Genomic DNA, 14,875 nt, shown 5'->3' with positions numbered 1-14,875 from the left:
GTCGCGGCGGCTCCTTCCGGCGCCGCGCCCCCACAGCGCCCCCTGCCGCGGGGAGGGCGTGCGGCGCGGCCATGGCGGCCGGCGCGGCTCAGGGGCTCGGCGAGGGCGGCGGCGGCCGCGGGTTCCTGGGCCCGCGGGTCCCGCCCGAGGTGGAGGCCATGGCCAGGGGCGTGCAGGACGTGGGCAAGGAGATCTTCCGGCGGCTCCTCAAAGGTAGGGCCCGTGCGGGGCCCGCGGGGCGCCGCCCCGGCGCGGAAGGGCCGCGCTGCCCCCACACAGGGAGGCGGAGGGTTCCCGGGCAGAGCCCATGGGCAGGAGCCGCGTTCCCCGAGGAAGCCGTGGATCCTCTCGGGAAGGCACGGACAGCTATTAGAGGGCTTCCAAAGGAGACCCAAGAGTATGGTGGAAGGCCATAGGGGGGAAGCCATGGGGACTGAGGTCACTTGGTCTGTTCGGCCTGGAGGGGACTGAAGGGAGACCTCAAAGCTGGCAAAACTTCCTCACGAGAGGCTGCGGAGAGACAGACACTGATGGCCTCTCTGGTGACCAGTGACAGGACACAGCATAATGCTGTGTCAGGGCACTTCAGGTTAGCTACGAGGAAAAGATTCTTTCCCTAGCAGGTGCTGGGCACTGGAACAGGCTCCCCAGGAAAGCGGTCGCAGGACCAGCCTGACAGACTGCAAGGGGTGTTGGGACAATTCTCCCAGGCACATGGTGGGATTCTTGGGTATCCTGTGCAGGGCTGAGTTGGACTCAATGATCCTTCTGGGTCCATTACAACTCAGAACATTCTGTGATTCTGTGACGGCTGGAGGGCTGCAGCTGCAAGGCTGCAGCTTCCTGGAGCACTTCCTGTTGCTTTTCCCAAAAGGAAGCTAGAGCTGAGCTTTAAATAAAATGAGGGGCTTGATTCATTGTATTCTACAATTCTGTAAAATCTGTGATAATGAGGAACAGAGTTCTGCAGCTGTGGATGGCTCCCAATGTCAGCTGAGTGCTGTTAAAGTCATTCCTCTCTCATCCCTGTGTCCCAGAGCCAGCAGCCCAGTCATTGTCAGGTTGTGTGTGGCAGTCAGAGACCCCGTGGGCACCTACAGAACATGCAGGAGACAATACAGCAACCCAAGGTGCAGGTGTCCTATTGAGGTTGAGGCTGTAAGATTGGCAATGATAGATTTCATTTTTGTCTGTGAGGCTTCTCCCTGTAGTGAGAATTTTCTCAAGGCACCTTTGACCATCAAAGTCAAGAGTTGCACAGTGGACTAAATTAGGGTATGTTAAACAATCATGGAATAATGGAAGAGTTGATTAGTGGAGCAAAAACACAGCTTGCTGGAGGGTAGCTGCTGCCCAGCATGGTGTGACCCTGGCATGTTCTCTCAGCTAGCATCTTGTCAGGGATTTCCTTTTTGATTTGAAGGACTCAAAACATCTGATAGCTGGTTTGTCTCTAAAAGTGTCGCTGCACAGTAGCAGAAACGAGCAATGTATTTAGGGGTTCCTTGTAATACTTGAAATAATAAAGCTGTGTATAGGCAGAGTAATTTGGGACAGAGGTAAGTACACATGTTGAACTATATTTGCTGTCTAGTGCAGGGACATAGAGACTGAAAAGCCTTTTCAGTGCCAGGAAGCCTGACTGTATGGGTTTAATTTTGATGTAAGTTATCACCTGCTTTCAGGTGTGCAGTAAGTGCTTCCTACCACAGCAGGGGCAGACAGTCCTTCAAAACCAACTGCCTGGAGCCAGGGCAGTCCCCCTGCAGTGGGTGGGCACAGCCTCCCTCCAGTTATGCAGAGCTGGCACAAATCTCCCATCACTGTCTGCTCTTGCTGGCCTGTGACTCACAGTTTGCAGGGCTGCAGTTTTTCCTCTGAAGGTTTTGTAATCTTTGAAGATGTGATGGATTTCAACACTGTTTATCTACATTGCTCTTGTGCTTGCACCAGGTTCATTTCTCGAGGCTGTTGCTGTTACTCTATTGCTAAAGACTAATGTAAAAAGTGAGGTGCAGTTTCATGTACCCGGTCAGTTCATTGTGTAAAAACTGCATGTAACAGTATCTGAAGGTTATCCAGCCAGTGTTATTGCAGGCTCTGCTACACTGTCTCAATGACTGATTTCATTTTTGTCTATGAGGCTTCTCCCTGTGGTCCCTTGACCATCAAAGTCAAAAGCTACACATTTGAGTAAATTAAGGATCTTGTTTTGCTTTCTTATTCACAGTCACTGTTAATGCATTGGAAGGAAAAGACTGCAAGGAATCTGTCAGGCTGATTGCAGAAAGTGCTAATCTCTCAGAAGAGCAACTTGCTTTCCTCATTTCTGGCATGTACACCCTCCTCCGAGAAGCATTGAGACTCCCCTTATCAACTTTCAAACAAGAAGTAAGTTCTGGGAGTACTTGGAACCTTGATAAGGTAAAAGCTGCATCAGACTCAAGTCAGCGTCTAAATCTCATTTGTGTGGGTGGGAAGCTGCACATAAGAATTATTCTCCAAGTTAAGATTGTTGGAAGAAATTGTTAAAAATATGGAACTTATTATTTCACTTGTTGGGTAGATTTAGAGTGAGCTTTTTGAAAAAATATTTAAGCTTTAGGAAAAATATTCCTGTATCTACTTCTGCTTCAGCATCTTGTTTACGGTGCATGTTTGTTTTCACTCATAAATTAAAACCCCTAAAGAAATGATAGCAAAATGTTATTTCATAGGCATCAACACTCTCTCTTACTCTAATTGGGTGTTCACACATACCACTCATTTTTGTCCATGCTTTTAATTTCTCATATTTGTTTGCCTCCTTTGTTCACATTTCTTCCATAGAGGAAGGAAGGTATTAAGGCCAGAACAATATAGTGGCATTTGGAAGAAAGTGCAATTTCCACTTATGCTGTGGATGTTTGGTGTGAATATGTACACACCCCTGTCCCTTATTTTTTTTATTTTACCTATTTTCTTAATTTTTCATGTTTCTTTACCTTACAATTTTCTTTTCTCATTTCTATGTGAGTGAACCACTTCAGGGTTTCCAGTACCTCTTGTTTAAGATACCGCTTCATATTTACCCAGGCATACTGGGAAAGCTCCCATATTGCAGGAGATGTAGTAGAAGTATGCTTTTAATATTCAGACCTTATCTTCTGCCATTTCCTTTTTCTTGTCATAGTTTAAACAAGTTACTGTAAAATGTATTTGAGAATAAGGGCATATAGTTACTCTAAAAGAAAAATGTTTCTGAATAGCTACATAAAAGAAGTGGCAGAGATATTGTTTTGAAAAATAAAGGCTTCCAAGATATTTAGGTCTTTAAATCACAACTTGATTGAACACTTCTGAAAATTCTTTTCAAAATATTGCCAGTCATTTCAAAACTACTGGCACTCAAGTCTAAAATTTTTGGGGAGAGATACCAAATAAGTAACCACTATTGTGTCAGTAGGTAAGAAATTATCATCTAAGGCTGTGTCATGTAAAATTTCATCTTCCTTGTCTTTTCAGGTTTTTAAAGAAGACCTGAAGGAGCTCAGGTATGCCTGTTTACACCAGTTCATTTAATGTTTGTTTTTTCATGGCTTTTATGTTACTGCTTCCCCAAATTAACTTTTTTATACAAAAAAGTTGGTATAAAAATTACCTGTAAATACCTCTTAATTCATCTGTTGCCAAACATAATGTAAAGCTACAGGAAAAAAAAGCAGATGTTGTGTAAGGCTTGATTTAGCACTGAGCATGAGCAGTTTTATTTCATCTGCTGGGGAGAATGGTCTGATTTATTCTGTAATGTAGGTTATGCAAATATGAGTGACCTTCTGTCTGCCATCCCCACCTTGCCCTGCAATATTTTTTTAAGTGTTTGTTAAGACAGTGGTAGCATTTCAGAAGCTAAGAACTGCCCTACTTCTTTCCTTCTTTGAAAGGTCAATGATATAACATTCATGAAACCCTACCACCATGTTCAGCTATGATTTCTTGTGCCCATCACCCAAGAAATCATGACCTTTGTTACAGCCTTTGACAAAATCTGTATCAGTCTTCCAGGAGTATATCTGAAGGGATCATACCCTAAAAGCTAGAGATCAGATGCTAGTAGTATTTATAGGTTTTCCCTTATTTCTATATTCAGTAGCAATGAGAGAATAACAGCAGCTGATGTTTTCTTCTGTAGTGAAACCTCTGCACCAAGGTTTTTTTTTTATTTTAAAACACTATTTTCACACATTTCTTTAACATTCTGATTGCTACTGAGGAGAAATAGATGTTTCTAATTCTGTCTTTTTTCATCCTTATTTGTCCATCAACCTGTACAATTGCTTTCTCCTCATAAGTATTTAAATCATAAGCATGATTTACTTTATGAGCAACTTATTTCTTAGCCTGAGTGGCTGAGCCAGTGGGAATAAATTCACACTACATTGTGGGTGCTTTTATTCCCTTCCCCTCACAGATTATTTAATAACTTTATGACTCAGGTAAATAACATGGGATTGAGACATCTTCACACACTTCGTGCCCTTTGAGTCCCTTCCTCAGAATGTTCCAGTGACAAGTAATTGCTATCTGTAGTTCAGGCTGAACTGTGCCATGTTCTGTCTTATCTGTGTTGTGTGTGACTGGCCTCATGTATGCTGCTTGAGCCAGGAACAGAATTTTCAGCAAGATCATTGACTGCACAGCAAAAATAATGCAAACTCAAAGGTAGTGTTAATGCTTCTGTTTTAGTAATGCTCTTGAGTCAATCAAGTGTTGTGGTAGGTATCATCATAATCATATTACAGCCCCCTGTCTCCAGCTATTCCACTACATAGTCAGGATATCCAGTCAATGTCAGGATGGGCTAAATGATGCATTTGCACAAAAGTATAAGTAATGTTTGCAGAAATTGTCTTGTCTCTTCTGGAAGACAGACTCTTGCAGCCAAAAAAGCACTGTTCTAATGTTTGCTAAAATGAATTTCTTTTTATCCAAGCACTATTTTAAAATGTGATTTAACCCCACTTCTTCCTTTCTGAATTTGAGCTGTAGTAACTGCTGTTTCATCATCCCACTGTGTGAGTTGATGAGTTGTTTTTTCTCTGGTCATTAGACACTGTAAGCTCTTTAGGACATACAGCTTCCTTGTTTGCTTTGATTTTTCTTTGATACACTGCTGTGTGTCTCAAGCCACTGGTGAGTAATGTCTCTGGGCACTGATTCATGGTGAGTGCTGGATTTAATTGTGGCAGCAGCAGTACTGACTTCTCCCACCTGTCCAGCTTGCCTCTCTGTAGGAGGTTACTGTCCCTGTGGCAAAGGCAGCTGAATGGATAGTGTTTGCTCTGTGATCTTTGCAATTCACAGCCTGATTTATTGAACTGCAAATCAACAGTAGCTTGTTTGTAAAGCAGCAGCAGTGTCGGAGGAATGGTGAAGGAGTGGAGAGGTGTAGGGTAGTTGGAGTGTGTTAGTCTCTTCAACCAGTCCCCATGTATGCTCCTTTTGTAGGTAGCCTTGGCTACGAGGGCCTCTGTTGGAATGTTGAGGGGGCAATTCCTTCTGTCTTCATTACACTTGAGGTGAAAGTGAAATGAAACGTGTAAGTTTGGGAGTTTTGAAAGCATGCATTACTGGCCTGCCTTCTGCACTTGTCAGAGCCATCAGTAAAATTTTTCTTGACTTTACTGAGAGAAGTTAAGCAAATACTGGGTTCTTTTGAAATACACTGTTGCCATAAAAGGTATGATGGGAAGATGTAGCACAGTTCTTAGAGCTCTTGATATATAGACATGGGCTGTGCTTTTGAGAGTCCTGACTGAATCAATACTGAAGTGCTTACATAAGAGCTGGCAATTTTAAGCAATGGAAGATGGAAAATGTTGACACATCATTGTGTTCTGTAATAGATTTAGGGTTTTTTTCAGGTAAGGCCATATAACTGGTTACAAAAAATCCCTAACTGTTTTGTCTTGCTCTTCTCTTTCAGAATACCAGAAGATTACATTGTGGACTTTTCCAGTGTAGTCTTTGGTAACAGGTTAGTGTCTTCATTGTGCAGACAGCAGGGCTGCACAGAGTTCTGCTGACACAAATCCTTGGTGTATTGAAGGAACAGCAATGTTTTCCAAATTAATGAGAACCAGACTTGTCCCATTAGTTTGCTTCAGCACAGTATGATGTCTATCATGCATGGCAATACAGGCATTAAGTAGCTTTCTTGCCAATTTTCAGTTTTTCTGTGTTCATCAGTTTTTATAATGTTCTATTGACTGTGAGGTTGATCAATACCTACAGATGAAAAATGCAGTGCAGAATTACTTATTTTTGCCATCATTATCATTGCAAGTTATAGCAGAGGAGGCAGGCTACATTAGCCCTCTACATGCTCTGGTTCATGGCAGTTTTCTCAGATAGTATTTCTCAAGTCTTAATGTACAGATCAGTTGGGAATTCACACTGAGTGACTTGATGACAACACATATGAGATATCAAGTGCTCTGCCTGCTGTAATTCACTTTTTAAGCAACATTCCTCAGTAACGCTAGAGGAAGTTCTAAATTGGGAGCTTTTTGAACAGCCTGTCTCTTTTGTCCATTCTTGGGATTCCCTTTTTCTAGAAGTTTCTCTGCTCAACCACATTTAGCCTATTCTACATCTAGAAATCCAAAATCTTGAACATTTTGAATATGCAAACTTGTTCAGGGCAAGGACTTGGGCTCTGATGATCATTGTGGGCCAACTTTCCTTCTTGAAACTTGAGATCATTTAGCACGTGACATCACTAACCCAATGCTGCTCCAGGTTCTCTGCATGGAATCCCAATAATCATAGTTGTGGTTTTTCAGTTACCCTCAAGGGTCTGAGTACTGCTACCAAAGCTAAAAATATTTTTCATTTCTTTGATTAAGATCTTGGCTTACAGATAAAGGTTCTCGGAGTAAAAATAAATTCAGTCATCTCATCTTTTCTTTGCTCTTCTGTTTGAATTATAGGTGTTAAGAATGCAAAATTCACGGTTGTGAAGTGGAAATATTGCTTGCAGTAGGGAAGGAGGATAAATTTAGATGTAATTTGAAGCATGCATGATTGTCTGTTTTCTACTGTGAAATCACGATGCTGGAAAATTTAGCTTTTTCTCATTTTGAAAGCTGTGATTATCCAGTGTAATCTTGCTCTGTGTTTTGAGACCAGAGAAGAACACCTCAGGTTTGATTTTTAGACAGATCTGCTTCTACAATCTTAAATGTAACACTGAATCATACATATGCTTATTGAGTTGTAAATATATATGTTTGTGATGGTAAGAGGTGCATTAGCATGTGATCAAAAATTCAGTAATTCAGTATGAGCTAGATAACCCAGAGAAATCCATTTTTTAATACTTTTCCTGGCATCTTATCTTGTTTTTGGAGTTCTTTTCACTAAACAACAGCTCTGAAGTATTTGGCATTTGTATTTGTGTCCCCACAGTTCCATCCAGCTATGTAGACTGAAAGAAAAACTTGCCACATCAAATAACTACATGAAATTAAAACTGTCGTTTAAGGGAAAGGACAACACTAACTTCACCCTCTCTGAATGTTTACAATAAATGCACTGGGGTTTTTTTCTAATGGTGTAGCTTTAGTTTCTGCCAGGAGAGTGCATTCTGTGTGCTATTTGTCAGCATTTCACACGTACAAGTTTGTTCAGTCTTCCAATTCAGTGGCCTACTAGGTATGTCTTGTTATGTGCATAGGGAACCATCCAGAACTTGTCTTTGGTTTTGATACTCGTAGATCAACTGCTGCTCCAAATTCTCTAATCTTTCATTTTCGAGTTGCATCCTTTAGCAGGTGATGTTCTTGTCACCAGGTGTATCATCCTTTCCATCATAGCTTGTATGGTCTCTAGGATGGTCTCTACCTGATCCATGGTCTTTTGCTTGTTCTGACTTCTGCCTTCTGCACAATGTGCTGACAGTATATTGCAGCTGCTGGCACAGAGTGTTTACAAAATATAGGTTTTGGATGTAAGATTCATTGAGTCTTTTCTGCTCCATTTTGCTATTCCTCTCAGAAATCAATGGCTTGATTAGCAGCCTGTGTAATTTCTGTATGCATGTTGGCCACTATGCACATTCTGTCATCTTTGCAGGATTCTTCCAGTTCCCCTTGTGGTCTTGTCCAAGCTGGGAAGGTCCTGACAGAAGCTTAAACTAAGCTATAGAAGCTGTGACTCTTCCTGGGAGAATGGTACAGAAGTGCAGTCTTGACCAGAAATAAAGCTTCATGTTTGACCACAGAAATGCCATCTCTCAACAGTACTCAAAGCTTCCTCTCTGTTTGGGAGGTCACCATTTCTGATCTTTCCCACCACTGCTAAGTAGAGTGTCTTTCTGTTTTTAAAACTCCTCTCTTCCCCCAGAATGCTGGTGCTGCACGAATGGACTGACTTCCATTGATGGGAGTTAGTGTCTTAAGGAAATGGTAGCAGTGTGGCTATTTTTAGGGAGTCTCCAACTTAAGCAATACTCTGGCAGCAGCTCTTCACTGAGGGAAAGGCCTGTTCTTACTGTTTAATCCTGCTAATGACTGTTCTAGACTCCAGCTCCTCATGGCTGCACCCAGCTGTGGTGACCTACTTCCTATCCAGGAGTTGGCAATGAGTAAGAACCAGCTGATCTACTTTTTTTGCTCATTCCTTTACCATGCTCTTAGGAATGTGTCTCATTTCTGACACCACCCAACCTCCTCTCACCAAAGAGATAAATTCTTTCTTATATCACTTTTGCTAAAGGCAGGACACTTGGAGGATCTCAGCCTGTGAGTCCTGTGTACCTTATCAGATCATTAATCTTTCTGGGCAGTTTCTAAAGGCCCAGCTAACTTGCACACAAGAATCTCAGTAGTGATGTGAGACTGCCATTCCTACAGTGCTTGATTTGTTCAGAGAGGATTCCTTTCTGATGCAAAGTCTGTAATTAGATTATGTCTAGCACCATGGATAAAGGATGTAATGTTTCTTATCCTGCCCTTAGTGAAGTACTGGAGTAGCCTTGAAATGTACCGTAAATAAATTCCAGGGACATGGAATGCTTAGAGGAAAAAAAAAGTAACACAAAGTCCAGAAGTCCACCTCCTGAATAGACCAATACAGTGATCTCATTCTGAAATTATTTCTGCATATATATCTAAGAATGAATGGTTATTATGTATTTGTATCAGATTTGCCATTTAGTTATCCAGAACTTAGGATGCTGTTAAAATTTTGAAAATTTTCAACCGTCTGAAGTTTAATTGCTATTAACTGTATTTCTACACAGAAATAAACTAGGGCTTGATCAGCCTGATTCTTCCTGCAATATGAGTAACAAATTAAATGCTTGGCTTCTTACACATTAGACTAGGCAAAAATCTTGAAGGCTGAGCTGAGGTTGGCAGTGAACATTATGTAAGAAACTTAAAATTTGTAAATTATGTTGGATCAACAAGAACCACTGTGGGGTTTTTTAAGTATGCTTCCAAATACACTCAGTAGACTAATATTGGCAAGCAGCAGTGTTTTAAAATATAATACTAGATTATTTTTGCTGAAGAAGAACAGTGACTTATGCAACTGTTTTGCCTAAGTCATCTGTCCTGTCTCTGCTTGCTTGTTCCTGTTGGATTTGCATGAAGGTAAGGATATGTTTGCAGGTCCCTTTCTATGCCTCACAGTGCATACAATTGAAATAATAGGTATGCCAGCCACCACAATGACTCTTACTAAACTTTATAGTGGCATCAGTTTACTAGAATTATACAGTCACTTGGTCTCTTTTTCAACATGGACCATAGTTAAGCATAAAAAAAAGGGATAATCTGAGCACAACTGCCTTAAATCCACAAAAACTCTGCTTATTTAGATCTCTTTAAGTGAGGATAGATGTAGGAGAGGAACAAATTCTGGACAGGTTTGTACTGAGGAATCCTGTTTTCTCTTTCGATTGTTTCTTGTATGGATTTACATTGCAGTCTCTTATTTCTGATTCTCTCTCCAGGCGTCCCACTTCCGAAGGCACAGCTCTGATACAAAGAAGTCGGCTACCAAGTATCCAGGACTTCAAGTGGAGAGTGGATGTAGCTATATCCACAAGGTATAAAAGAGAATCATGCATATCCCTGGAATTACCTAAGATTAAACTGATTTCTTGTGCTGCTTAAACATTTTAATGTGGACAAAATGTGCCTTGCCAGTAGGGATTGGCAGGTAGCATTAAACAGTAAGATACAGGTGGAATTTTCTGAACAGTGTAGAAGTCAGTGTGTACACACTTTACTGCTGGTAACATTTCACTCAAAGTTTGAGTCTCTTATTTTAAAACTTAACAGAGCTGATACAAATCCACCGGTCCTGGTGATGATGGCATAAATTAGTCAGATTGAGCCTCAAGCAGCTAGGTAAGCTCTTAATTTTACTGGAACATGGGAGGGTATTCATCTATTCAACTTCTCACACAGACCACCATTTTTTGCACATATTAAATGAATTTCCATCTCTTGTACTCTGCTTCTACAAAGAGAAGTTTCAGGACAGCACCTTTACACTGCCATAGTTATGTAAGTGGTCACTGAACTACCTCCTAGTTTCTTTCACAGCAGGAGTAAAAGCCTTTGGGATCATCCTGCCTGTGCCTGCAGTGAACAGCTTCTTCCCATCTGCCACAACAGAGGCATGTGGGGGATGGCTCTTTGGCTAGACCCAGAAGGAAACAGAAATCTGTTGTCTGTGTTGTTTGGTCTCTGTCTAGTTCTAACCAAGACAGACCAAGCTGAAAGAAATTAGATGATCCAGTCTTTGTTAGTAGTGTAAATTGTTAGCATGAGTGACTCCATGTTGCGTGTGTGAATACCTGCATGTGGGAGAGAGTGCTGTCTCTGCTGCCGGAGAGGCCCGTGGCTGATCAGGGATTGTCTTCCTGAAATCAAGAAAAAAGGCTCCTAAGAGAAAATTGGAATGGCCACAAGCTACTAGTTCAGGTGACTTTCTGATGAGCAGTGCTGTAAGCACCACACAGGTATCTCTCTCTAGAAGAAGAACCTATACTGATAAGAGAGCAAAATGTCCAGGTAAACATCCTCAGACACAGTGCTTGTGCCTATGATTTGTTTTCCAAACAACACAGGAGCAATACATTACCAGTTTTTGTTTTCCTTCCTTTTAATTTTGTTTTCAGTTAATCTTCCCCCTGGGATTTCTTGTTTATCATCCAGCAACAGCCTCTGCAGGGAGGTACGGCAGCTTTGGGCTGTAGTGCCTGTCTGTACCTGAGCAAGTTTTGGCAATGTCAGTTGATGGAAGCTGCACAAGAATGACTCACTTCCCTTCTTTGGGTCATCAAATAAAATAACACACAAATTTAGGATGAAGCCTGGAAGAGGTTGATTCCCCAAATGAGGTGGCAGTTGAACGTATGAAGGGACGGAAATGATTAATGCAACATGGTAAACTGCGTAAGAAAACTGTGCATTATTATTAGCAGTACTTGGTCAGCTCTTATCCCTATCATAGTTCCACTAAACCAATTATGCAAAAATTAAAATGCTCCTAAACTTGCAGTTACTAAACTATTAACAAAATGATAAGTCTCAGTACTGAGGTAAATTGGACAGAGCTGTTGTGTTCATGAGTTTCCAGCCAGACTCTGTAACTGAAATTACTCATGTTCTGTGTAAAGCCTACATGAACATCTAAAATTGTTGATGTGCAATGCTGTACTCATCACGCTGCTGATCTCTACTGCTGTAATACTAATGATGTAAATAATTTCAGTTCACTGGCCCGTGCACTCCAGCCATCCATTCTGATGATGATGAAGCTTTCAGATGGGACAGCTCATCGCTTTGAAGTAAGTCTGATTGCCATAATAAATAGTAAGGAAACTACTTCTAGTTTTATTTAGAAAGGTGAATTATGACTTAAAATACTAATGCTTTTGTAAATGTGATATATTACCATTGGTTGGTCTTCTTTGGAATCCTTCATGTTCAGTGTAGCCACATAAAATATTTAATGAAATACCAATCAAAATTATTTCATACCTTGTTCCTACACATGTTCTGCTGAACTGCAATTTATTAGAAGAATATTAATTACTGGAAAACACTGTTACATAGTATCTGGTTTGATTAAAAGTTACAGGGTTGTTATGAACTGTAGCCTTCAGACCTGATGGTGGCTCTTGAGGGCAGGAATATTGCTGGGGTAGTTTATATAATGTATGATGCATTTCTAAACCTTCTGCATTTGGCAGAGAATGGTAACATTCTTCTCTGTGGCAGAGGTAGTTTTATTCTTTTTCTTCAGAACTGTTCTGGCTGCTAGAAAGTAAAAAAAGCCTCTTTGCTTGTTACAGGATTAGTCAGTGGCAGTATTTATGACACTGTACCTAAAGGCTTGCCAGAAGATGGCATAAACTCTTCCATAATTTTAACCTTTGAAAAGGAATGTTATTTGTGCTATAAATAGCGTGGTGTTGCGTACAGGAATTCAATGCACAGCAGGCATTGTTACATTTGAACTCTGTACAGATTTTGGCGTCAGTTCTCTCATTAGTAGTAGTCTGGAAGAAGCACCAAAGCCCTGTGGGTTGAACAAGGTGGACTGATTTTACTGTTAAATTGTTTTGTAAGAAAGCATCTGTTGAGAAGGGCATAAATTCTGTGCTACATTGCAAACTGTTGAGGGTGTCACTTCACAGGAGATCAAATTTACCCCTCTGGACAGTCCAGCTCAGAGCATCCCATACACTGTATTTGAGGACTTCCATGGAACTTAAATGATGCCATGGACTTTGGGTTAACCCTTTACAAAAGGATAAGTTTCACTTGTGAGAATAAAATCTAGTTTATACTCTATTCCCACTTTATTTCCTGATATATCATGTCCAGTGTTGATCTTGGTGCCATTGTTTCTGGCTGTTTTCGTTTGATTTTAGGGTTTGTTTTTTGTTTTTTTTTTTTTCTCAATGTGAGTCTGTGGAAGACCTTTTGTTATTCTACAGTGAAGATGTGTTTGTCCAGCACATGCAGGAGTGCAGATATCTGATAACAAACAGTGTGCTTTTCTTAGAATTAGCTCTTTGCTGTTGGTGCTGCTTGGATCTGAATGCCAAGGGTGTGACTTCAGACAGGATTTCTAGATCTGATGAGTTGTCTTCCCACAGCTCTTTGGAATAAACTTGTGTTTTGGTTCGAGGTACCATATGCAAGTAAATATAGTCCTCAGATCTTCAGTTTTCCTTTATTTGAACACATTCAGAATGTCCTGCTAACTAACAGGGCTTATGTAAGGTGGTAAGTCCAGAGAATAATTCTGTTGTAAACAGTTTTGAAATGTGTATAGCACAGGGAGAAGTTATACTCTTTGGTCTCCATTTGGTATTTTAATCACAGTGTGACTTCAGTCAGAAGTTTGTTTTTTTTAAAGCAGTGGGAATTGTAGCATTTTAAGTCGTCTTGTATATATGTCAAAAGTGAAAAGGACGTGGTGCCTTTTTATGCATTTCTGATGTATGTGGAAAATGCAAATCAGGTGTTGGATTCCTCTCATATAATTGGTATCTGTGCTAGAGTGGGCAGAAGGATGACAAGGGTCTCTGCCAAAAGAGCTGCAGTCTTCAGTGCAGTCAAAGGAGTAAATTAGGCAGTGCTGTGCAGACTGTGTGGGACCAGCCAGACTGCACTGGACACTTGTGTGAGCATGTGTTTGTGCACTGTGTCGCCAGTCTGTGTCACCAGTATGTGCCTGCACTCGGCTGGGGGTCTCTGTCTTCACAGACAAGATTTCCATTCACTGGGCTTCTCAGGCTTGAAATGGTAAAGGAGAGCCCATGAGTCTCCTGCACGGCTGAAAATGCTTTGTATGTTTAACCCTAAGTCTTTTGCCTTCCACATGTAGTGGAAGTGCCATTTGCTCTTGAGGTTGCTGCCAAGTGTCTTGCCTCGAGTCTCAATTCTTTCTTTTGCAAGTTTGGACAAGCAGAATATCTTGAATTTGTTGCTTGAGAATTCTGTAGTCTCCACGACCTTCCAGATGCCTTTCCTTCCAGTCCATGACTTTTATATCACCCAAGCAGCTCTCAGTTTACATCCTTGGGTATTTCCTTTCTCTCATCAGGCAGTACAGAAAATGTACAATCTAGGTGTTATTTCTGGTTTTTTTCCCACTCTCCTTTTTCATGTGGATTTAGATGAATTACCTGAATTTTATTAACCTTTGTCTTAAGTCTGCAAAAATTAAGTATTTTAAGAGAGATTTGCCTTACACTGCAGAATGTTCCATATCCATAGATATGCCCTAGTCCAGTTCCTGGGATGTCTTGTGTTTTCTAACCTGAGCATTCTGTTTCAGGTGCCAGTTGCAAAGTTTCAAGAACTGAGATACAATGTTGCCCTTATACTGAAGGAAATGAATGATTTGGAGAAGAGAAGCATACTGAAGATCCAAGACTGAACACTTTTAAATTGGGAGTTTATGGAAGTGATCTGAAACCCCCAGCATGTTTGGTGAATGCAAAACAGGGGACCATCACCACTTTGCCTCTATAAACTTCAATATGGCATTTATGATGTCTGCTGTAAATATTTTTTTTCCAATTCAAGTATTAAAAGCACAAGTTCTTTTTGTAAGACTTAGGAAAAACAAAACATTCATCTATGAAAAAGTATAATGCTGTTTGTGAACATTTTTGCATGATTCATCAAAACATTTTTTTAAATAACTGTCTTAATAGATGTAAGAGTCATTTATTTCTGATTATGATTCATAATTCTAATTTTTTTTTTGAAAGTGTGCTACCGGAAGCCCTATCAATGTGTATGTATCATAAGAAAGCTCTGCAATATTTCAAATAAAAAATAAAATAACAAACCCA

General features: G+C 40.7%; 1 protein-coding gene across 1 annotated transcript; it reads left to right on the top strand.

Annotated features, from left to right (window-relative positions):
• Positions 1–42: 42 nt before the first annotated feature.
• COMMD5 (COMM domain containing 5) lies at positions 43–14,875 on the top strand. The gene is made up of 7 exons (XM_053990024.1): positions 43–213; positions 2,231–2,391; positions 3,505–3,533; positions 5,966–6,016; positions 10,001–10,096; positions 11,773–11,848; positions 14,353–14,875. The coding sequence occupies exons 1-7, from the start codon at positions 72–74 to the stop codon at positions 14,452–14,454; spliced, it is 657 nt and encodes a 218-aa protein (XP_053845999.1). The 5' UTR covers positions 43–71; the 3' UTR covers positions 14,455–14,875.

The sequence above is a fragment of the Vidua macroura genome, chromosome 14, assembly GCF_024509145.1.
Source record: "Vidua macroura isolate BioBank_ID:100142 chromosome 14, ASM2450914v1, whole genome shotgun sequence".
Lineage (NCBI taxonomy): Eukaryota > Metazoa > Chordata > Aves > Passeriformes > Viduidae > Vidua > Vidua macroura.
This window is presented reverse-complemented; position numbering and strand designations above follow the sequence as displayed.